Below are 26606 nucleotides of genomic sequence, written 5' to 3'. Positions count from 1 at the left end.
AAGAAGGACAGAGAACGGCAGAAATAGAAGAAACGAAAAATTCGAAACAAATATCGCAATCGATAGACGAATTTCAATTCACGGGTTTCGTAGTCATTTTTCTGTCGATGATCGATGGTTTTCGAGAGAACGCAGGGAACGTCACTTGGAATGCGGTTTCAATGGACAGAGTTTGAGATTCTTCGTGAAGAATTCGATAAAATTCAAATGGAATTCGACGAAACTGGTAATTCAATATCTTACAAGGCGTTGATAAAAGAGAATGTAAGATTCTATGGTCGCTTATGATTGCTCATTTTTTGACAAAAATCCGCGAAGAAAAGTAATTAAAAAAAAAAAGTGTATTTTTATACGATTATTATTTTGTTCTCTATCCTTTACGTTCTGTCCTGTAACTGGTGCTTGCCAATCTATTGGTCAAGTCTTTTACGTTTATTAAACATTTTTTATCCTCCTTATGAAACACGTTTTCCGACCGTAGAAATGAAATTTAATGAATCTGTCTTTTTTTTCTTCTGCGAATACGATAGGCTTCTCTTAATAATTTCTTCCGTTTCATCGTACGATCTCCATCCTGGTTCAACGATTCGTTCAACAAGTTGCGTTAAAAGGTACGAGTTGAAATTTTACAAGTCTTTTTATTACGTAGTCGACGTGGTCGTTGGAGGAACGAGCACGAAATTCAATTTATACGGCGACGATGTGTGTTATCTGTCTCAATGTGTTCAGAAATGGTAACGCAGTGACAGATACATTCGTCTAGATGTCTCGCCAAATTAAATTTACATCTGAACGACAAGCGAATCATAATTAATCTTGAACATGGAATTATATGGCGGAACAGCCGTTGAATAAATTGGGACATTTCGAGGAGCGACGTGGTTCGGACGTCCGTCTGAATAAAAACTATAGCAAACGTCGTTCGACATACAGGTTTCTTCCTAAGTTTAATTAACATCGATAAATAAATAACAAAGATAATTTAATTAATTAGCAAGATATACACGTTGTGCCTCCAACAGAGAATTAACGATATTACAGTGAAATTTCGTATCGAATAAAGAAACGCTATTAACACCGATTCTATCAATGCTCTTCGTTATAGGGAATCGTTGTAATATCTTGAAACTGTGCAATTCCTCGGACTAAACTACCTTTAACTCGACCATCCGCAAACTATTCACGATTGACAATTCTTGTACGTGACCGAATTTACGAGCCTGAGAGATAGCGAGCAAACTTACTAATGCGCACAGAAAATAGCAACGACTCGAGTTGAACGTTCCTGCTGATGGATTTGGTCCACGCAAACTCTCCTTTCCTCGAGAGGATACTTTGCAGAGTTTGATAACCTGCGCCTGTCCTTTGATTTAAAAGACAAGCTGTATCTGTAACAGTCGATTCAACGTACGAATAGGTCGCCGTGTCTAAAGAGGCGAAAATATATTTAATTGCATAATGTTGCAATTACGAATCGACGTAACGAAACGAAGAAAGAAGAGAAAAAAGGAGACATAAAAGAGAAAAAATTCACGTTCCTTCCTCCACCCTTGGATCAGCACATCCGCGACGTGGTCCAGCGAGCAGCTGCGTTTAAAGTAACGAGATGACTGTAGGCAGAGATGAGATAACTTGGTCTCAATAATTCAGATACCTAACAGCTTAGCCCTGTCCCGTACATAATGCAGTCTATCCTCCCCATCGTGCTGCCTCGTCCGCCCCTGCTTTGACTGCCAACTCTCTTCCCCACCTCCTGGTGGATCGCACCCCCTCGTCGTCTCACATTGAACCAGTCCGGTTGCAGACTCTTCCTCGGGCTTCTTGCAACGGCTTTTAAAGTGTCAAACCCTCGAATCCGCGATTTGAATCGTTTCGATCCGCCGCACTCCGTCCCACCGCCATTCACCTTGTTAAACATTCATCGTTCCCTGTGTTGGATCACGGCTGTAACCGGTCGAACACGAACACGAACACCGGCGCCATTGCGAAAACGACTCGTTTCCTTTTCCGGATGGAAATCCTCGCGGAACGAAAGAACGCCCGTGTTTCTATTCTGCTCTCGTGCCTCTTCCACGAATCGTTTTTCGTCGATCCGATCGAGAACACCTCCGTCGCGAGTACTGTCTTTAACCAGTTAGCTGTATTCGACGAGTATACTCGCGGTGAAGAAACGACGATATTTTGCGTCACGACGAGCCTTGTCGGTAGTAAAATTAAAAAATAAAACAGTCGTTTCGTTACAACTTAATTCTGTATCGTAACAGCCACGCGTACTCTGTGTCTGACGAGTATACTCGTCGTCGCTTGCTTTTTGCGACGCCTTTTACGTACACGCCTTTCAGTGTCTTCAAACGAGTCGCAACAGCCAACTGGTTGATATCGCTTCGAGTCCTTCGATTTCTCCCATGTATATAAAATTATTTCTATGGTTTCTATGGCGTAGGATGTCGTAAAAGTGACTGAGGCAGTGTAGCGAAGTTTGACGATGAACACGGAATTATTTACGACCGTGTCAGAAAGCAACGACGAAATTTGCTCAAAGTCAACGTTCTTAAAAACCGTTTAAGAGAAACAACGCACTACGGAATCGATATATCTGCAATTCGTAACGCGTTGCTCGACATCGAAGGGAACGTACGTGAGAAACATTTCAAATCGTTTAAACTAAAGGTGTCGCGTTAAATGGGATGCTATTTGCATTTGCGCAATTTCATACGAAATAATTGAATAAGGAACGCTACAGGATTTCCGATGGTAACTGACGATACAATCAGCAACAGACGATATTATACAAAAAAATAAAGTAGAAAATATACACTGAGACTCGTTCGTACGAGGCTTTGCTCTCAGGAATATCGACGATAAATTATCCACGTGGATCTGTGTATTTATGCTCCATCCACTGCATACGCGGATTTTCCAAATTTATTTCTCCTCCGATTCGGTGTTCAACGTGCGATTCTGTACGGAAAACTTGTTCCTCCAGGTCTCACACGTCTGACGAATAATCAGAGAAATTAATCACAAGATTCGCAATTGCTCGTTGCCGATGAAACTGAAAATGGAAAAGACGCGTACGGATAAAGTTAATCGTATCGCGGTATATTCGCGACGAACGATAAAATCAAGTTTAGAATACTTGTTCGCCAAGTGTTGGCCAAAAGTTATACTTGACGATAGGGGGATAACGATAAGAGTAATGTGTCCCAGGTTGCGAGAGAATACAGTTATGCCGGCCGCAGTGAATGGGGCGAGGCTGCGTCGGGGCTGCAAAATGTAATCGGCACGGCGCCCTCAATTATTAATTGCTAACCGCGTTAATTACTTGCACGGGTGTAGGCGCGACTGTCACTGGAACAACGGCGTAGCCACGGATAGATTTTCCAACGGGAACAAACCAAACGTTAATCGAGTTCGTCGACCGTTAACCCTTCGTTAGCTGAAATTTTCCCTTAATTCTAAGACAACAATGATAATCGATCTGCATTCTTTTACGTTCGATACGAAAATTGGGAAAAGACGATTTTCTGAAAGATTGCTCGCTTTAGTTGCAATGTTTCTCAAGCTCAAATGGAATTTTTCATTAATTTTTGTATCTCGTGAATTTCCGCGAAACCAATGTATGGAGAAAATTGATATAAAGGAGACAATTGATACGTGATAAAAGAAAATTACTGGAAATGCGAGTGGACTTGAGCGAATCCGGGAACAAAAGCAAAAAGATGGAACTTAACGAGATACTTTTCGATCTTTGATAGATCGAATCACGGTATAATTAACGAGGAGACTCGTTAGTTAACTGCCACTGGTCTTTAGAGGTGTGCACGGATTGCGTAAGGAAACCAGTTTTGAGAAATTTCAACTACCGTACAAAGTATCGCAATCGTCTTGCGGACATTATATATCTATTCTTTCGTGATTAATTGTTGAATTAACATCTAGGAGAATAATAAACCAGGTCCGATGCTAAAATTTGTTTTTGATCGTTTAACGATTTCGTTAAATTCTCCAACACGTGTTACGCAACATACAACAGAAATTTCCCTAAAAATTTATTCGTTTGCTCGCTCAAGATCACAATTACACCAGGCTTCGTCTCCAACATTTGACAACCGTGTTTTTATATTATCTTTTAACGTACGTACTCTGACGAGCTTTTAAAAAAATCCAATGTACCCGGTTCCATTCGTAACAGTATCGGCAACGACTTTGAAACGTATCTCTGGCGTTCAATAGTGAGATAATATTTCAACGATTTGATACTTAAACCCTCCGATAAATATCACGGAATCAGGCCGTCTAAAATGTAACTACGAGATTTACTTTCTCCCCACTCGGGTCAAAACTGTACCGAGTCCTGTCCCGTTGCTCCTGTTTCCTTCGTTTTCCCCGATATCCTATCACACGCATTTAATAACTTTCAGAAGAGTGAAATTGCAAATCGTTTGGAAAGCTGGCAGAACGCGGAGAGATAACGCGAGTGCAAGGCTTTCCTACAATTATCGAGCGGGTATTAACGAGACGAAAATAAACGAACTCGATCGGATGTTGATTGCGGCTGAGAAGTGCTGTTATCTGGAATCTCTGCTCGACATCGTCGACTGTGCTAGTCGTTAATCGTGCAACAACCGATCGAGTTGTGTCCCGATTCAACCGACTCGTTCCGTGATACACGGGCTACCGAGGAGTTCTATACGCCCTCCGTTCTCTATCCACGGAAAGATGAACGAGGAAAGAGAAGAAGCTGAGATCGTTCCACGCTGAGATAAACAAAGGTACAACGAAACCGTTTAATTACCGACGACCGGAGATTAACTCTAATGGAACGACGGTGTTTCGTGGCTCGTATGGAAGCGGCATCGCGGCACTCTGATTGGCCGCGTTATCCAGTCTGGCGCCTTTCAGACTCAGGGACATTCTCGGTCAGATCTCGTTGCCGAACGAAGATCTTTCAACGCTAGGAGAATTTATCGCCCATAGGCTGGTTAAATTCGTAAAAGGTATACTTGGGACTTGGAGAACCGACGATGAGTAAAAGGCCGATTATGGCAATTCGATCGCGATTCTTCCGATCCTCGTTGTTTGTTAGACGAGTCTGTTACGCGGTAAGGTTCGAGCAGAGTTTGGTCGATAATTACGCAAGAATTTTCCAAAGAAGAAAATAAAAGATTTCCATAAAAGCTTCGACCTAAGTGACGTTGCCAACAAGTCGACCATTTTCTGCTACCCTAATAGACTTAGTGCTAGAAAACAGACACTCACGAGCCACCCCTGAGCGAGCTGGCGCTGCACCACCGACGAATCGAATTAACTTTATTACGTTTGTCTTCTGTTTTCCGCTCCAACGACCGCCAGTCTCTTTCCACTGTCCCGGCTCTCCTCGCAGCCGTTTCTCCGATCTCGTTTCGTCTTTTCTACAACACTCCAGCAACCCCCGCCACCTTATCGTTTAACTGGCTGGATCTCGCAAGCATAATTCGATACACTATGTACCTATGTAACGACAGTAACTTTGATTTTAAAGCTTTGCCTAATCTTCCGTTTTATCCGTTTTCGGAGGACTTGACACGTTGCAAGATGGGAATATCGCAGCGAGAGTATGAAAAAATTCGACGATTTCAAAGATCAGCAAACTTTTCAAACCGTGAAGCTTCGGAATTTCGGAATTCGAGAACTCGACAGCTCGCAGATTTAATATTCGAAAATTTAGGAGCTGGAGAATGTTTACCTTTCGCAACTTGGAAGTCTAAGAAGTTGCAAGTTGAAAGCTTCCTAAAAGTTAATTCCATAATTTGCTTAATACGCGTTTTAGCATCATCTCGTCAATAAACACCACGTTGTACTGAAAAATAATAAGTGAAATACTTCCGGCAGTAGGAATAACGTTAAACGAGCGTCAGTTTGTATGAAATATCCGAGGATATCTCATATTAAAGCTAAGAACCAAGTGCAATACTTGTACGAACTTCACGAACGTTCACAATTTTCTTCCGTTGTCTCCACGAGGGACGCTCGATCATTTTCAATCTTTCCATCTGTTTTAGGAGGCAAACGGCGGAAGAAAGAGAGGCCGAGAGGCAGGCAGCGAATCGGTTGATGCTGTCCCTTCAAGCCGAGGCGCTTGGAAAAGTGGCTTATCCCGCAACAGTGCCGAACCATCCAGCGGGAACCACCGTTCCCAGTTTAGACAGACAACAAGCACCCACTGCTCTGACCCATCCTGTGGGTCAGTGGGCCTCGCCGTACGGTCCACCACAGCCTCTAGCCGAACCGATTTGTTGAACCAGGATAATCGACGCGGATTCAAAGACTCTTGCCGAGTGAAACTTGTTACGTATCAGTCGTGTCACATTTCTACGATAGAATAGTTGTACGTTTTCTAGGACCGGTGCGACTCTTGTCGTTGCAGTCTCGTTGCCGTGGTGCAGTGCTTCGAACGATCGTACATTCCCCGCGTTATTTCCTCGATATTTCCAAAGAACAACCACTGACCATGGCTGGAAACGCGAAGCAAAACTCGTTCTTGTAAAGGGCGAATCGAACGCTGTTTGGATATCAGGAGACGTTGCGCGGCGAATTGTCGAAACAGGAGACGATTTTTCAAAAAGACAACGCCGAAGCACGAGAAAGCGGTTTCAAGATTTCGCAATAGAATCGAATTACCATGGCCAGCGTTCGCGATCGGAATCCGATCGAAAACCTGTGGGCAGTTTTGGGAAGAAAAGTTCACGATCAACAGGAGTCGCCGATAGAATACGTCAGCGAACTTGGAAAGAGAAATAAAATCAGCGTAGGCGAATACTCGAGACGAAACTTTCGATAAATTAGCGGACGGTGTACCTAGAGGATTAATTAGTAGCAATCAAAAGTAAAGAAAAATCCATTGAATGGAAACGTAACGAAATTAGCATCGAATTTGTATTTTTTCACAGGCGAAAACACAAGTTTTGTACATTCAGTTTCGCTTTACATTCTAACTATATCAACGATTTTCTTTCAATACGATGAAAAATCTACAAATAGGCTCGCGTTTATAATTATTCACGTCACTGTGTCTCTCTTCGTTTCCACCGTAGAGATACGAAGACGAAGTACGCGAGTCATGCGTTAACCGTGCGATGTGAGAATAGAAAGAGAACGCCACGTACAGGCCTTTTCTGTTCTTGTCTAATCAGACATGCATCAGTCCGTTCGTTGATCGGTGGTGTTTCACTTACATATTTACTGTACGAATGTGCATGCTTTATTAGCTGTTAGACAAGGAACGAGCAGCCTCTATGCAGCGTTCGCGCACCCTATCTTCGCATCTCTGTTATGTTTTGCCAATTGCTTTAGAAGGAATAACAGAATAACAAAGCAGACTTCGCAGCGAGATGGCAACGACAAAAGTCGCGCATCTGCGACCGGGCCTTATTGCGAAAATAGCAGTCGTTCACACTTGAAAACGTTAACAGAAAGAGGGCTGGAATAGCTTACTCAATTCGTATTTTTATCTTCGTCTCCTTCCAGTTTTCTTTAGACGTGTTTGAAACTTGTAGTGAGATTTGCTGTTAAATTTGATTTAGTACGTTTTCGATGGAAACGATGGAGCGAGTAGCTTTTGCTTAATTTCGAACGAAGATTTGTTGTTAAACGATAGTATTTGATGTGAGGGAAAGATGGAAACTTGAAATGTAATTATAGTTGATAACGTGGAAATATATATCGCGAATGTTGTTGGATATTACCTGTCCTTTTTCGTTCGATCTCTGTATCCGCATGTTTAAATGTCCTTTTATACACAACGTTTCTTCAGTCGGCGGATTACGAAAACCATACTGAGATTATTAGAGCCTCCGAAATTTCATAGTAGATAGCTCGACGAATAACGATATATTTTTCATTTATTTTCATATCAAAACGCACGATATTTTTTGAAATGTCACAGTGACGTTCAACACGCTCCAATTTGAGAATGTATAGAAAGAATCGACAAACGCAACGAGCGATTTCAAACCGAATCTCTGAGATCTCAGGAATATGTTCCACTTTATTTATATCGACCTGTATCAAATATGAACGATAAAATGGCAAGGCGAATCGTCACTGTAATTCCATCAATCTCGAGTTTAACACGCGACAATTTCTTCTCTATTACGAATCTATTAGTCGTATAAATACACGCGCACTCACACGTGTAACGGGAATTTAAAAAATTTTCCAAAACGACAACTAATCGCAGTGCGCTAATTTGACGTGGCATTATTGACAGAGAGAAGAAGTCAGAGAGATCGAACGAAAAAGAGCATCAGAGGCCAGCAGTCGTCTTAATTGCGCTATTTCTAGGTAGTATCAACGTCTTACCGTCACGACGGCCAATTTTATCGACGTACTTAATTAACGAACCGAGGGGACTGATAGGGAGCTAAAAAAGAAACTTAAATAATTACGGATTGCTCTCGTTTTTTCGCCATCGCCACCCCTGTGAGCTCGCTCCGCGGAAATTTACCCTCGTCAAACAGACACGATACGCAGGGACACCGAAAGAAAGTAGAAACATAGAAAGGAGAAGAGGAAAGGCGAAGAGTGAGATCCGGACAGCTTCCGAAGTTCGCGAAATTCTTCGATAGGCGATGGAATTAACCCTTTCGACGACGGCTGATGGCCATCTTCTGCAGTACGTCGACACTTTTTAATCCCTTTTAGGACCAGATTTTTTATCTTGTTTTTATCTTTTGTAACATAAAAATGGTACAGTCATCGGATATCAACAATTAGATCATCGCCACCTGCTAACTAGCGATTCGCATTTTGCGCTGTACGTACGCATTTTAAAAAATTTCAAAATTCGGAAATTGCAACTATCGTAGAAGGAGGCGAGGTTTAACGAATATCAGCGTAGTCTTTTACCTTCGTTTAACATTTTTTCCTAGAGTATACATCTCGTCCGCGTCGTTCCGCTTGCGAAGAGATCTCGTACACCGTACGATGTCCTGTTCCTCAATGTCAAACAACTTTTGTAACCGCATTCGATTGAAATTAAAGACGAAAAAGAAATTGAAAGGTAGGATATTAAGGAAAGAACAAAAAGATCTCGTCGTTAAAAGAGTTGAAACTATATTATCCAAGAATTTCGTCTTACCGATACTTTAACGCAGCAATAATCGAAGGCGTCGCAAAACACGATTTATGTATACAATGCAATATCATTGACCGGAAGCCTCCTCCTCGGTGCATCTTTCGAACGACGCAGCTTAATTGAAAGATCCGCACGACATATCTGTGTATATATTAGCGCGATAGTTTGTAATTAAAAACATTACGATGTATGTACGATATTAATCCGTTTCTGCGATCGACTTGGCGACAGCGTTTTGTTTCGAACATTAGACGTGCACACATGTACTTACACATCATACAAATACAGGAAGAAGATATTAGATATTAGGTGTACGAGAGAATTTTATGCTTTTACGAAGAGAACGTTCCCTTTGATTTTTCGTTGACGACAATCTCAATATCGTTGTTTGCGCGTTTCGACCCAATGAATTTTTTTATTTCTGTGTCACAAACTTTACACGGCCTTTGTTTTGACAAATTTTTGTTATTTCTCGTCAAGTACGAAAGAAATTAGTTCGGTAGCTTCAATAGCGTTTATTGTACGATTTATTCCATACAAATAAGCGAAAAAGAAAAAATAGCAACCGTGGAAAGAACTTTATTAAGAAAGTCAATTTTTAATACTTCAATCCGGCAGTAAGGGAACAAAGCTGAATGAGTTTAAGCGTATTGTTTGTAGCATCGAGTTTGGAATTTATATTTCAATTAAGTGTTAGGAAAATGAACGTTCCTCGCATTTTTTTTTCCTTCTTATCTTTCAACCGAAGTTACATCCTCGGTCTTGCTTCCATTCCAAGCCACACGGAAAATTGTGAACGACATTCGATTTTTTAAAGATTCGAATTACCGAGGAACGGGTCGCACTGTCTCGAACCGAGACAATCCTACAAATTGTAACACTTGAAGAGCGAAAAAATTCTTTCTTACGTCTAATGCACAAATTACCATGTACGTGTATGTAAAGATCACATGGGAAAACTATAGGTCACATTTTCTATTTTTTTATAGGGACCGATATCGAAAAGTTCTAAAAATATTTATTTCCATAACACAGCCACGTTGTTGATTTCTTACCTTTCATAAATCCTATTTTCCATCTATTTCTACCGATTTCTGGAAGATACGTATCCGTCAAACTAGCTGATCATCATCTTCTTCAACCGCGTCGTGTCAAAATTCTCTCCTTTTAGTCATCAAACAGCGTAAACGTGGAAAAAAAATCAACAAAGAATGGACTTATCACATTTTTCTCGTGTGACCGCTATATCCTACAACTGTGCAACTATACAAACACATACACCCTGTACAATATTATTTTCTTAGGAATACAAAAAATCGTAAAGAGTAATTAAGAATGTACTATCGCGAAAAGATATTGTAAGTTATAAATAAATATATATATATAATGTATAATATATATGTATATATGATATGATATATATATCATATATATTATATCTATATATATCGCTACCACTAAGGTTCGTCGTCGAAATAGAGCGTGTAAGCCGTCTAATTAGATACGTAATATTTATGTTAAGAGCAACCGTAGAATTATCGATCGTAGAGAACGATGTGATGTTATATAAGTACGTGTAACGTTGTATATAATTGACAAATAGAAGTAATACATATACATATACATATACATATATATATATTATACATAAAATGATTCAACTGGTACGCGTATACGTTGATTGTACGAAACTTCACGAAATCATAATAAGCGAACACATGATAGAATATTAGAAAATCCTTGGCTTAGTAATTTATTTGTTAAACAACCGACTCTTAACATACGATTGTTGATGATATTACCGTCTAATTTTCCGTTCTCCGTTGAATCGTTCAACGCCGATACCGATTACGTACGTTTCATTTTCGTAGGTAACACCATGTTAATGTAAGATAAGAGAAATAATCAGCGAAACAACCACGAATGATCCGAATAAATCGTTCTTTTTCGCAAAAAGATGATCGTTTCTGTCCATTTGGCACTTGGATTTCTTCAGATTTCTCCGCTTGAACGCATCTCGTCCGGCCCGCGACACACGACTCATGATTTCTTCAACGCCTGGATACATTTTATAAGGTAGACTGTATATATTTTTTCAATTGTATCGCACAGAATAAATTTATATGACCCAACGTGAACGAGCGAATAGTTTTCTGCTACGACGAATCATTTGTATGTATGGAACCCGTTTCGTGAGAGGGAGAAGGTCCTGCACGATCACGATGTTTGTTTCTCGTGATCGAGGAACCCTAGGATCGACGTTACGAAAGAACCGGAAGTTTCGCGTGTTACCAGGCGTCACGGATTGCTCTCACATTGTAACATCTCTCACCCCTCTGCACGGTAAAACGGTGCAATTTCGTTGTAAATCGACCATGAGAGAGAAAAAGAGAGTGGCCACTAAATGACAGAGTAGCAAACGCTCGTTGAAAAACGATTCCGTGAAATTCATTTTCTACAGAATTCGAACTGTCACTTACACGTGAATCGCAGTTGTGTATTTCTCAGATCGATTCGATGGATCAACGTTGGCTCTATTTTTGTTCGGTTATAAAACATATACGATCTCCGTGTTTTTCCATTTTTCTGTTTTACCGTTCCACTTCGAATTACAGGTGCAGTTTGTCCGCTTCGTGTCCTGTCAATGTTTGCCTAAATTCGCCGAAGAAAATAGTTACGTTTCGTTGTTACCTTTCACGGATGATAGTGTTTACCATCTATCGTTTTTGATATACGCCAGAGAAGAATCGCATAGAGCTGAGTGAGCTCCATTGATCATGGAAAACTTAATTACGATCGAGCGTCAGTGAAATATAAATCGAATCAGGAATCACGCTCGACAACAAAACTATTTCAGCTTTAATCTGCGATCGTTAATGGAATTATATATCGCCCGAAGCTGTCACATAATGCTCATCCATTGCAAATGAGTCGTAATAAAGCTGATTCGGCAACGTTAAATAAATTTTCATCCTTCTTATATTAAACATCTCCGAAATTCGATATCATTAATTTTTCTCTTATTTCTTCTCCATTTTCATTGTGTCGTTCCTTAACTATATCCAGCAAACACGTACACAGTTGCTTCTTTCTCTCTCCCCCTCTATCTCTATCTATCTATCTATCTCTCTATCTCTCTTTCTCTGTTTCTCTGTTTCTCGTCCTCTCTGATCACCCTAATCGTTGTCTTTCCGCAGCGAATTATCCCACTTGAGCTAGGAGAGCTGCTAGTGCCGGATGTGGCCACGTTTACTGCCTATAATTGCAGAGAAGACGCGGCGCGCCGTTCCGCCCAATTATTTGGGGACAAATGCCCGCCAAAAAAGAAGCCTTCGACTCGTCCGCCGGGCTAAGGACGTCTCTCGGTGGATCGTCAGAAAATTATTTATGACGGAAAAATAATTGCCGGTACGTTTTACTTTCCGCCCCCTATTTCTTATTTTCTTTTAATTTGCTCCACACATATAGACGACAGATACGACTATTTTAACTTGCACCGATATACCTAGAGAATACTCGTGAGAATGTTGGTCTCCTTGAGGAATATGATGAAATAAAGAATGTCTGATAAATGAGGAACGTCTGTAGTGGTTTTTAATGATAAACTGTTGCGTATTGTTGTACGCATGATCTTAATGGACAGCCTTCTGCGGATAAATAAAATTGCTCGAGATATTGAGATTAATAAAGGAGCTAAAAAATAATGACTTTCCTTGGGTACTATTGAACCAACGATAAATTACTAGTAAAATTTATTTCGATATAAAATAATACGAGAGAAGTGGAATTGTAAATTTAATAGAGATATTAATATATGTGTATATTGAAAAGTAAAAATGCGTTTTAAACGATACTGGAACGTGTAGTAACTGCCTTACGTATTTCGTCTTGACAGAGGAAATTGAAAGTGAATCGTTTCCGGTCGGTCATCGTTGACTCTGTCTTCCGAAACTCTCATGATTGTGCGTCAAGCGCCCTGTAATCTTGTCCACCGAGATATTCCTGTGGTTTTTCTAGTTTTTAACGTAGTCGGCGGTATCCAATTACGCGGTTCCACAAAGTCTCTTTTAAAAACCAAAAGATCCGATAGGTATTAGTGTTACACGAGAACTAAATTGACATTAATCTGAAAAAACATCAGAAAATTTCGTTACCAATTACAGCAAAATTGTATCCAACTGAACTTTATACAAGGATATTCCCAATTCTATTTATACATACATTTATATATATACAGGGTGGCTGGTAACTGGCGGTACAAGCAGAAAGAAGAAAAAAGAAGTAGAAAATATAGAATAAACATTTTTTTTTTTAATTTTTCCATCGAGACAACGATCTACAGTGAGATCCGTTATAACGAGACGCGATAAAGTGCGCGCGTACCAAGCGAAAATTCAAAGTCGATTTTCTCGAAAACAAAGCCTCAAAGGAAAAATGTTTATTCTATATTTTCGACTTATTTTTTCGCGTAGAATCGCCCCCTTTCCGCTTGTACCACCAGTTACCAACCACCCTGTATATATAAATCTTATTAACATGTATGTATATCATGCACGATCGAAATAAACTCCCTTGCAAGGCAAAATAATTCCCTGGTAAGGAATAAAATATAGCTTTTATAATTCATTTTATTTACTTTCATGCACAGATGTATCTAAAATATGCAATTGTATTTTCTCTCTCAAACGAAACACTGTACCTGTAACTACGATGATCGATGCACAGCGGTGCGCGAAACTTTCAAAATCCAGATGGATCTTTCACTTTCTATTACAAAAACGATATTCAAAATTATTTTTACCAATAATCGTGTACAAAGTTAATTCCAAAACTCGATCGCATCGAAACAACCCGTCCAATCTGAAAGAAAAGAATTTATTCGAAAGATAAAGCGAAAGAGGTTCAATTCTGCGAAATTAGAAACTTCAAACAAAGCTAGAAATATAGAATAGTCCGTTATATGTACAATCGTAGCAACATAGCGACGCGTATACGCATATACAATCGTACGCGTGCGTTATTTCGTGTGTATTTTACAGACGAAATTGGAGGGGCGGCTCGAATTAAAAACTAATCCAATATTAGCTTCGGCCTGGCGAGGCGATACGATGCTCAACAATTATTTCCTCCCCTGTGTTTCCACGCACGCTGCAAAACCATCCCCTCAGCTCCGCCTATATGTATCGTTGGCCGCAAAGAAGGGAGCAGTTGCGAGAATTATTCATCTGTAAAATGCGATCGGTGGTATTTACGACAAACGATTTATAGTTACGCGTTTACATCTTTAGAATCTTCTATTTATACATACGTATATTTATTGGCAAGAAGAATAGCAAGAGCAATGAATTCTGGATGAACGGTAAAGCATTCCTTAATATCGACGTTCGAGTTGATTAATTCTTTTCTGATCGACAATCGTGTAACTGTATAGAATACCATAACCGAGACCGACTAGATACTTGCAATATCGAAAAGGAAAGTTGGAAATAAAAGACAAATTTAATCGGAAACCTCGAGGCTTCGTTGAAGCAATGGCTTTCGACAAGCTGAATTTGCAAACGAATACCAGTCAGATCTTAAAAACTGGTACATTCAATGGATGATACTATGATATAACGTAACGTGCGCAGGATATGACTCGAAGCTATGCATGATAAATAAACTGAAATGTGAATGAAGTTCTAAGCAAGATGAATCTTGCAAACGTTAATCTTTGTTATCAATACAGAGGACAGTCGGCAGCTCCGAATCGTCCAAAGATATTAATTACCTCGTCGCCGTCAAGAGTGTGCAGATAAACATAATTGAAACATAAAACATAAATAGATTGCTCGCAAAATTGCCCCCAGTTTACATTTAATCTATCAACCTGTTTCGTCAATTTTATCTTATACGCGATATATAATACACGCGTATATAATTTCGCGTCGTGAATACGCAAAAATTAATAACGAGAGATACGAATTACAAATTTGCATATCGTAAACGCAAGAATCAAATATACAGAAGGTTTACTATAGAAAACTTGAAGTTTAACGAAGAAAAGAAAAAGCCGATACGGGTCACAGCGATCCAGTACAATATGTGTACAAAATGCAGCGATCAAGAATAAAAATTGCAAATCTTCAGTTTTTAATGCTCAATAAATGCTGGATAAAAGCATTAATCCCGATATAGGCACGAGAGATTAACCTGCCAGAAGACTGTCGCGCATATCGGAACGGCTCGAAATTCTCTAGCGGGGTTGAAATTTTTATCACTCATCATGCAACCTCATCTTTTTTTTACTCTTTCTCTCTCTCTCTCTCTTTCTCTTTCCTTTTTTCGGGTAGACACTGTGCATAGATCATAACGGGCACGCACATATACGCGAGACCCGGGTGAAACGCGTTTATAAAATCATGAGGAGTACGCTGCACGGGATATTTACGCAACCGGCGTAAATTTATTGCGATTGCGCTTTAGCGGAGTCGCGGAAACCGAGTTGGAGAACGCTTTTTTTCCGGTCGTCCAGGGAGACGCCTGATCCCGGATGAAAACGATCAGACGAGCTTCGTGGAAATTGATCACTTTTATGAAAAATGAATGGAAATCGATTCGACGATTTTACAACACACCAAAAACATCGTTTCGCCTCTAATAATGTACTTCCGGTACATTTTCATCGCCAGAAGCGTGTTAACGAAAATGTCTTGACTTGTCGACAAGAAGATCGTATTATCACTTCGTTCGCGAATCTGTCGTTTAATTGGCAAAAGCGTTAAGGATTAATAACGTAGGCATAGCATGCTTATTTTCATCCTTTGGCGAAGGATATTAACTTGTTCCTTTTTTATCAACCTGTTCACGTAGGTACGTAACGTTTAGCATACACGAGGGAGACAGGATCGTCTCTATCCACTACAAAAACGATTAACCGGCTTGCACGCCAGATCCGATCAATTTTCGTAGTCATTAGCATTTTCTAAAACACTGTGCCTAAACGGTGTTCGTTTCCTGCCCATAAAAAGTGGCCAACTTTCGTCGCTGTCTTTATTTCCGATCGTTTGCGGTCGACATCGTAGACAGAGCGAGCACAGGCGGTGTGTTAAAAAATCGAGAACGCTCGTGTCCCTTTTTTCTTCCCCTCGCTCCACAAACGATAGCTGCGATTAAATTTTGTCGTAGGAATCGAAAAATCAACCACTCCCGAACGACTTATCTTTCGACCGTCTGAAACGTAAACCGTTAACACGACCTCTGAAGGATCGAGAAAAACCGTGCATCCAACGTGAAAATAATAAAGGCAACGAGCGAGTACGACGTCAGGATGGAATTGGGCTCGTCAAACGGTTTTTTCCCCCGCGTGGTTTCGCGCTTTTTCGTGTTCGGTACCACGAAGGCTCCCTTGTCGGGCGACAAACGACAGCCGACAGACGACAGCACGAAAAAGACGACCTACCACGCACTAGAAGGCGCTCCCATTTAGGATGATTGCCCCGATTTTATGTATTTATACGCGTACTGTTACAACAGCACGCCGCTTTCTATAGCTGATATTCGTTTCCGTGGCGCGGGTCAAGCACGAGTTTAAAATTCCTAACGCGACGCGATAGCCCGCTGAAATATCATGCCGGATTTCCGCGCGCTGCCATCCATTGCGAAACAAGCCGATGTGAAATATGCACGAGACGCGGAACAAGAATCTGAACGCAAGTGTTATCAGAGGACTCTTTCACGTTCGTACAGCGACTCGGTGATTTTCAGCAATTGGCTGTTTTTGACGAGTATACTCGTCATGAAGAAATGGCGATGTTTCGTGTCACGATGAGCCCTGTCGGTTCAAGAAAATGAAAAAATAAAGCAGTCGATTCGTTACGACTCAACTCTGTATTACAACGGTCACGCGTACTCTACGTTCGACGAGTATATTCGTCGCATTTTAGCTACACGCTTTTCAAAGAGGTGGCAACGGCTGAGCGGTTAATCGGTCTCCTCACCCTTTCAAATCACGAGATGGATTTAGAACCGCTGTTTCCGGCAGATCCGTCGTATTTATCGATCTTTTCTTTTCTTTTTGATCTTACGCGCTAATCCACATAACACACCTTTATACGTTTTATCGTAAAAATGTCAGCGATTAAAGCTTCCCGTGTGAAAAAGATTTTCTTTTCCTGGGATAGACGTTCGATCGTTGAATGAATTTAATTGGGAATAAATTTCAAGGAAAGTGAAAATTAGAGAAATGATACACGGTAAGACGGAAAGTAGGAAGGAATCGTACTTATACACGCACACGCGTCCGTATAAAGGAGCATTATCAGGAAATACAGTGGCCGTGCATGCGTATTGCAGGCACGCCAGGCACCACCCTATAAAGGACATTGGCGTAGGGTTCTTCGGTTATTCCCAGAGGTATTAAGAGAGAAAAGCGTTTCGCATGGGCACGTGGCGGTGTGTGGTTGCTCCATGACTGGTTGGAGGAAGAGGGTCACCTATGGTTGCTGGTACACCCAGTCCCATGGTACGGTGACGACGCTTTAATATTTAATGCGATTAAACTCATTTCGACCCGCCTCCCGTAATTGGTTTCTGATTAACAGCCAAGTTTTAAGTGCATTGCCCGTGCATGATAGTTATACGCGTCCTGACGCTATCAACTAATAACCGTGAGTGCTCTCCTGTCTGTAATGTGAACGCTCGCACGTGAACCGCCATTATTCTTGCATTTATAATTAGCCTTGCATTTTATTAATTGCACCGCTGGCTCGTGTTCGCCCACGAAAATTAGCGGGGAAATTTTCGATTAACGCCAATCGGCCAAATAATTGACACAGAGCCATCGATTATTTCTTTCTTTCGTCGGCTGGTCAGCTTCGGAAAACAACCATACGCTCATAATCAATTTCGCGACAAAGGACACACAGATATTAACAGAATATTCGCGGTTGCGCAATTTTTCATTGAAATATCGATTTTGATTTTCAGATTCGAGAAAGACGGGAACAAAAAATCTTCGATTCGAAATTTTCGGCCTAGCTAAATTTTGATAGATGATATTACGCGTAAAGACGTAGAAATTTATTTGAAAAATTCTCTACATAGACACCACCTTGTGTATATATTTCTCGTTTCACGAGAGAAAGAAGAAATCTTATTATCTGTTATGTCAAATAAATATTCAGCCTTAATTGGTCAACGAAAATACAAGATCCCCTGTATCGTCGAACTCGACAGTCGTAATGTCGAAACCAGTAATTCCCCTCGTTCCTGGCGACGATGTTTCGTATCTTGTATTCGGTGTATAGCGAAAATAGAAAGTCTCCAAATTCAGGCGGTGAATTGCAGTTGGAGATAAGTTGTCCATAGGGATAATCCATGGACTCAGCAGGTGTCTCTATTCGCCAGGGTTTCACTCCATCTTCCGTTGACAGACAAAATCCCCTACGGCGTGCAGTACCAGGCCACCGCGATCTATCCTATTGACCGTCTGTCCAATTAGGACAGCGAAAACTTAATTAACCGATCGGATGGGCCCGATGAAAACTGGATGCGCCGCGGATGCCCGCGAGGAGAACTCGATAATTAATACAAATCCAGATATGCTGGCGGTCCAATAAAAACAATTTGCCCGTTAACCATGATTGATGAACGATTACGCTTTAAATCGAGCCGTATATCAGCGCGGAGGCGAACTATACACGGGATTGAATAATTGATGCCGATCGACGATAGGAACCGGCTGTAATCGAACCAGCGGAAATAGATACGAATGAAAATCGTCGGAAGACAAGTTGTACCGAAGCAATAGCACGGACGAGGCAAGAAAAAGCGCGTCACGCAAAGTTCAGCGACACTCGATTCCACAAACACCATCGCCGTTCTTTTCGCACTTTGAAACGGAACCAAATCAAATTTAGAATTCGGCAAGATAAAACAGGACGAAAGTAAGACGTTTTAGAAGCGCATCCTGGAAATGAGCGGGGTATCGGTTGGTTTCCATTTCGAGTTTTTGATCGTGTTAGTCAGGTTGGTTAAAAAAATAAATATGTATCTTTTGCGACTTGACGTTTGTTCCATTTATTATCGCGTATTGAGACAAAACACGATTTTGTTCCGTTTCCAGAAATACAGCATACCCTTAATGTTAGTCACAGCAGGCCAAATTACAAACACGTTAAAGTGATAGACTGTTATTTGATCTTTTCTACTTTCTCTATTTGTATTTTTCTTAATTTCTATTTACGATTTATCCGAGTCCAATTCAGATCGAGCAAACGAATTATTTGCGATTATTTCGGTCCTCGCCTTCGAGGATCGTAAGTCACGCGTGGATCGCGCGTTTACGTTTCTCGAAAGGAAGAAAATTAAAGGATTAGGGTAGAGGTAATTAAAGAGGCGATCGCAAGGTCTCGGTTAGAGTCGCTCTTTATTCGATAATACGTATAATCCGGAATTAATTAAAATCTGTTACGACGACAAGAATAACATCAATAATTAGTAATTGTTATTAACTGGAGTAGGCTGTCGATGGAAATAATCGGTGATTGTATTTTCAGAGAAGCCCTTTTTTCCAGAAACAAGCAGATCGCAAGGTACCTGAAACAGCTGTAAGGAATTCAGATTTTCGTTAATGATACAAAATAGTTCATTAAGAAACTCATGCTAGTGCGATAAATATAGAAATATTCATTTGCAACAAATTTATCCAAATACAAGAATATATCACGGTTTTAATATTTCACGAGTAATTTCGTTGCTAAACAATGCTCGATTTTTCCTCCTTTCCGACATCGCTTACTTGGTAGTTAATATTTCCTTGAAGCAGCAATTTCAGCTTCTGTAGCTCGCAATTAGCAAGGACGTTATTCGATTGGCTTATATACTTGTTGATCGCATTTACTATTTCCTTAAATATAGATGTCTTTTCATTTGTCCAGTCAGGAATACTGAAGTGGTACGACTGACACGTAACCGTCATTACGGTCAGCGACAAGATGAACAGAATTAAAACACGAGCGTTACCCATCTGTAAGAATCAGAAAAATACATTCGTCAAACTATAGAGAGAAAATATTTCATCTGCAAAACGGAGAATTTCAAAATGACGATATGTACAATAGTTAATTGCTTTTATTTTCGTCGGACTTTTCGCTCTTATTTTCGAAAGAACCTTGCGAATATGAGTTTTGAAACATACGACGAACATGATGAAAGTTTGACATCGTTACGGATTTAATCGAAGCCACGAAAGTTGCTGTATCGCGTAAACCAAATACTGTTGTACCGTTTCATAAATCGAAACGAAAGCGTACTACTATAGACTATGGATCGCTATCGGGCTTATTTCTTGGCGGCAGATTCGAATTAGTTGCTTTTTCTACGATCCAGCCAATGGAAAAGGCAGCTTTATCCGCCGATGTGCAGCGAGCGCGAACGTAAAACAATGGACACAGTCGAAGCGTCACGGATGACTTGTTGGATCAACGATCCGTTCCACGTCCGACAATTTAAAGTCCCATAGGCCAGACTGTTCGATGCCCGCGATCACCTGTTTTACTTTTACGTAATTTACTTTGATAACGCAACGAATGCGACGTAGCTGGTACACGAGCGAGAAGAAAATTAGTTTTCAATTGAAATTCTCGTTCCATCCTTCTTTTTTTTTTATTATCGAAATATTAAAAATTAAACGAAAGAAAGAAAACTTTGTAAAATGCTTTTTGATGAATGCACGAATTGGCGTACGTGGTCGCTATCAACGAAATAAATATAGTTGCGTCGAGAGAGATTTCATTTCACGAATCGGTATCGGCTGTCTATTAGCGAAACGAGGCAACGTTCTTCCGTAACTTTCTATCTTTCTCTCAGAAAATTGCCGTAAACCACGCTTTACGACATTTTGCACACGTTTTTACGCTATCGACGAAATACAGAAGGAAAATGCCGAGTTCTTAAGCAACGATTTACAATCGAACATGGTATTGCACGTGATGCAACGAGGAATTAAACGGAACAATTGGCCATTGTGAAACTCGCCGGCGCAATTTTCGCCCCGTGCAAACGAAATCGCCGATGGAACGTCGCGAAGTATAATGGACGTGGTCGTGTGCACGGGACAACTTGAATACGATGGAAATTTAATTACGAAGCGCGCAGATTTAATTGCAATATCTTCGCTTAAATCTTTTGCTATCGACATCCTAATTTGTTCGTTTAACGACCACTCTGCAACATTTATTTCCAGGTACCGCGCTATCGCAGGATTTTTATTCTATCGCTATACGCATAATACTATGCTGTTACTATGATTTATCGGAAAATAATGTCGATTTTCGTCGTAGCGTTTTAATCGTAGGACAAACGATTGGCTCGTCGCTTTTCCTATTGAGAAATAATGTAAAGTGATTGACCGAATAATAGAAGATATTCGACCGGTATATACTTTATCTTCTTATACCAAATTATTCGATTATTCTTTATTATTATTCGATTTGTTCTTTCAGAGCTTTGAAATTTTCCTCCACTTTCTGTTTGATTAATCGATACACAGAATGTTCGCATACAGTTTACGATGCATCTTTCCGGATCCTAATCGTCGTGTCGCGACTCCATTCAATTTACTGACCGGCTACTTGGTCGCTGAATTTTATTCGAAACTTCTCATCGTACACGCGATTCTGTAAATTTACGAGGAAACTTCGATATGGGAAGGTGAACTTTGAAAATATTCGATGACTACGCGCACAACGAACTCATTCCATTCGTCGTTTTCCAAATTAGCTGACCGACTGCTGCTAGTTAATCGACTAGTTAATCTCGCGAAATGATAAACGTGAAAGGAGAAAGACGGCTGTCGAATGTTACCGTGCATTTACTTAATATTCACGCGTCTCAATCGAAACTGCTTTAATGGCTACTCGTCTGGAAGTCGATTCCTCTTGCAAACGCTTCGGAAGGCCCGTGGAAGAAAGAGAACGAAGAAGAACCAGTCGTTTATCTGGCCGTTCGCCGACATCTACGTACACGCGGCGTCACGTGAGGTTTTTTCGAAAAATTTTAGAGTACCCTCGTACATTTCCACGTGCTAATTTTAAAGGAACCATTAACGCTACCCGCTTCCCCGGTCATTAAGATAAGAGTAAGTGCTACTAAGTGTCCCGTGGATAAGAGACGTGACCAGCATCTCTGTCGCATAGAAACGAGCCATTTTCGAGCGTGTCATCAAAACGACGCGAAACAGGTCCCCGTGTTTCGCATTGTTCGATCTTGCACGATGACGGCGAGTATAAGATGTGTGGCGGATCGGTATCAATAGGACACAGACAGGTCGAGGCATCTTCTCCCAGGGGATCCGGACGAAACGCTTTTCATCCGCCACATTGGTAACCACCGACAACGAACACGTACCTTTGGAGAAGGAGTCAGAGAAGAAGGAGCCAACCACCGACGACGAACACGCCAAGCAGGTGACCGGATACGAGACGACGACCAAGCCAGGAAATGTAGCCATTGCAATAGTTCATGGGCATCACCTCCAGCAGCACGTCAGAGAAAGAGACAACCATCTCGTCCCCACGACGATCAGCCTTCCATCATCGACGACGAGCCATTCCCTCTAACTTGTATCGCGCTATATAGCTTTGGGGTCACGCTATAGCGCTAGGGGGAGGCTGTGTGGCGGATCGGTATCAATAGGACGCAGACAAGTCGAGGCATCAACGTGGCGCAACACCTCCCGGGCGATCCGCTGGTACCAACCGCCAACACTAGAGGGCTACGACGACAACGAGTCTGTCTAACTCGCTAGCGGTCGAATATACGAGCGATTGAAATACCGCACCTAGCGAGACTCCCTCTAAGTCTAAGGCAGGGACTACCGGGCATAGCCTTACTGACGAGTCCACCGGTAGTCCCGGGACGAAACGCATGACTCTCTTTTTATCCGCCACAGATGGAACGTTTATTCCAGCGAAGGACTTGGTGGCCGATTAAGCTGTTCCGAATATGAATTCATTTAAACGAGAAACCCTAAGCAGAGCAGAGAATCGATGAACTCACGCTCTACTTATAAACCGGAAATTATAGTATGTTGGCTAGCAGTAAACCAGGTGCTTACGTATTTCTTATTCGACGCATTCAGATAAATGGAATATCGGGGAGTGTCTATGATTCTCCCGTGAGAATTCAATTGCCACGAGTCCCTTGCTTATGAATTGATTATAAAATTCAAAAATTTGGAAAAATTGATTTTTTTATTTGTTTATGGAGGATCTTGCGTCGCAGAGTCGGGTATAGCGTAATTTGAATGAAATCGATCACAAACATTAGATATTTACGATAGATATCTTAAGAGATAAATAGCATTTCTATTTTTCTTCGCAACTGATTTTCTTCCTTTTACAAAAATGTTTCTACTCTCCTGGTTACTTCGACAATCTCGAGGATTCTCGTTACATCTGTCTGGCTCGATCGAAGATTATTCTTTGTTACAATCGCGTGCAATTTATTGTTTCGACGATCATTAGCCTCGCTCGTCTTGCTTCAATAAAAGTACATTTATTACGTATTATTTTGCATCCTGACGGCTCTATTATCCGCACGCGGTTCCTTAAATTTGCTTCACGAGAAACGTAGTCCAATTTCCTTGATTGTATTCCCTCTTGCTTTTTCTTACCTCGCTGTATCTCGCCAAAAAGCTGTTTTGAAATAACGTTTCTATCCTACCTGTTAAGGAAATTCAAGGATTTGGAAATACAAATAATTGACTATATTTCACACACAACAGCTATACATCTATATTATACTCTGAAGAACGTCTTGCACGCACGCTTGTCACCAACCGACTATCCAGAATCTTCTAACGGCAGTCTTTTGTCTCAACTAAGACCTGGACGCCCTCTGTGACCTTTACACACACACTCTCATGTACAGTGTAAATGTGTCACTTCCCTAACACTACCTTGTATAATTTTACGTAATTTATTAATTATGTAAAGACTAAGTAATTTTGTGTTCATTCGAGATTCATTTTTATCGCGAAGTTAAACTTGTATGATCAAGATGCTCGATTTCGAAGAATTCTTACTAACGAGTAACGATAACGATAAATGAAACACATTTCGACTATATTTCATCGAAATTTTTCACAAATATCTAGAGTCCCTGATTTTTATTACAAACACTTAATCGATATAAGCGAATGAATTAAAATAACTCGGTCTTTAAAGGATGTTCTTTGCCATTGTCGGAAATTAGGAGATCTCGTATAATTGTTGCACGCGATAACCGAGTTATCGATGCGGACGAAACAACGAAAATGTGGCCGTATTCTTATTACGCAATATGGATAGAACATAGACTAAACAGATAACTAAGTCCCAGATCGTTTCATTCGCGATAGAAATACCATGTAGACGTCCCATATAATTGTAATTTAGATTTCGTTTGCTTTACATTATGAGATAAGGTAGATGTTATCTTGCGAATTATTTAAAGTGCGAAATACGCAGGCAAACAAAATTCTAATATTTAAATACCACGTTCTCACGAAACAGATATTTTAAAATTGAACAAATATAAATGGAAAATGTATTCGCGATAGAAATGATAGGGCTAATGTTACCTTAAAAGCTCTGATACAACGTCCCAACGTCTGGCAAACACCGGAAGCACCTCGAAGAGCACAATATTGCAAATTCAAGATACTGTGAACCATGATCCTTGCAGGCTGCTTTATATAAGGAAATTCTCTCATACCCTTCGTTCGTAAAACTTATTAAAACACCACCCCTTCTCTTAGTCGTTTATACGATATTATTAAAAGTTTGGGGTTAGATTGGGGTTAGGTTGGGGTTAGGTTGGGTAGGTAGTTCCTATCAATAAGTGATAACGAAAGCAACAAAGTCCCTAATTATCGTTAGGTAACATCATCATAGTGAGCTCAGCAAACCGTAGGAAATTTTATAATAAATCCTTATTGAGAAGCAAGAAGTTTCTAAGGGGTCATTAAAACTGTGGCGGATCGGTATCAATAGGACGCAGACAGGTCGAGGCATCAACGCGGCGCAACACCTCCCGGGCGATCCGCTGGTACCAACCGCCAACACTAGAGGGCTACGACGACAACGAGTCTGTCTAACTCGCTAGCGGTCGAATATACGAGCGATTGATACAAATATCGCACCTAGCGAGACTCCCTCCACGTCTGAGGCAGGGACTACCGGGTATAGCCTTACTGACGAGTCCACCGGTAGTCCCGGGACGAAACGCATGACTCTCTTTTCATCCGCCACAAGACCTTAAAACAATTGTCTCGCTGATAGTTGCCGAAAGAACAAACGATACATACGGAAAATTTGATTTTAAGACAATGGAATGAATACTCCTGCGAAAATGTGATTTTCTCGATGCTTTGCAACTGTCAGAAACCTTTTCTATCTTTTATATTTTTTAATCAAGTGCGATAACTGACTGTTAGGTTTGACAAACGTTATATTCGTGGGTATTAAATAATATATCTGATCGAATAAAGGCTACAAAGTGGGAGATAATATATATAAAAGTAAAGATATGAAATAAATGAAAAAATTTAGAAAATGATGCCTGACTGCAGATTTCTATTTAAAAATCTATCAAAGGGAAGAAAACGATAGTCTTAATCAGGTATCATTGGCTAATTGAATGTAATAATAATATACACAGGGGAACTCGAATTACGAAAAATGAAACCTGGCGGGTTCGTCGCATTAACCTTGCGATGCATCTTCCATTCGGCCAACGCGTCCTTTGTTCTCTTGGATGAATCTTTTTGATGAAGAAATTTCAAATAAAGACAAGGAAGACGATTGTCTGATGATTACGAGATAAAAAGTGGAGAAATATTTTACTCAAATCATGGATCCAAAATTTATCTAATCGAATAGAAAATAGAAAGTAGTAGAATAGTTTTTGAAAGTGTTAAAATTCTGAAAACTTTCCAACAAAACTAATATGAATCCAACAGGTTTTTATTTTCAGCGATATGGGTTCAACGATTGAGCAGTACCCCATTATATGATTTCTGCGTATACTCAACATACACAAGTTTGGCTGTATATTATTATTATGTCATCCGACAATATATAATGCGTTGAACCACATTGAACGATAAGATTTCCAATAAAAAAATTGTCAATTTTTTAAAATATATCGCCATCGAAATTAATCGCCAAATATATTCCAAATATCAGTTTTCTAACTGGTCTGGAAGTGGATGAAATTTTGCTTACAAAATTTCACCAACCAGATAGAGAAACAGACAAGTAAGCTAGATAAAAACGACTAAAAATCAATGTCATCAATTTTATCAATCAATTTAAAAATCATTTCACAGAAAAATGTATATAATATTATAGGTATTAATGTTAAATAATCTTATAGGTATTAAAGATGTTAATAAGTATATTCCTTTTAAGAACAAAATCAAAATTTTGATGTTATATGTACTTAAAATTTATTGTTAGGACCA

The 26606-nt window shown here is 40.3% G+C and overlaps 2 protein-coding genes across 2 annotated transcripts in view; one reads left to right on the top strand and one right to left on the bottom strand.

Moving 5' to 3' along the window:
* Positions 1 to 11256, top strand: part of LOC117209309 (homeobox protein MSX-2) — a 50813-nt gene extending 39557 nt beyond the window's left edge. The window contains exon 3 of the mRNA XM_033451164.1: positions 6045 to 11256. Coding sequence (XP_033307055.1) covers positions 6045 to 6282 — 238 coding nt within the window. The 3' untranslated portion in view covers positions 6283 to 11256. The remainder of the gene's footprint in view (positions 1 to 6044) is intronic.
* Positions 11257 to 19515: 8259 nt separating this feature from the next.
* Positions 19516 to 24876, bottom strand: LOC117209299 (pro-corazonin-like). The gene is made up of 3 exons (XM_033451137.1): positions 24723 to 24876; positions 19899 to 20126; positions 19516 to 19705 (listed from the first exon to the last, which is right to left on the bottom strand). Exons 1-3 carry the CDS (start codon positions 24852 to 24854, stop codon positions 19595 to 19597), a joined length of 471 nt encoding a protein of 156 aa, XP_033307028.1. The 5' UTR covers positions 24855 to 24876; the 3' UTR covers positions 19516 to 19594.
* Between the last annotated feature and the right edge of the window lie 1730 nt (positions 24877 to 26606).

The sequence above is a fragment of the Bombus bifarius genome, unplaced genomic scaffold (genome assembly GCF_011952205.1).
Source record: "Bombus bifarius isolate JDL3187 unplaced genomic scaffold, Bbif_JDL3187 scf7180000008169, whole genome shotgun sequence".
Lineage (NCBI taxonomy): Eukaryota > Metazoa > Arthropoda > Insecta > Hymenoptera > Apidae > Bombus > Bombus bifarius.
The sequence above is the reverse complement of the archived record's forward strand: the minus strand, read 5'-3'. Positions and strand labels throughout refer to the sequence as shown.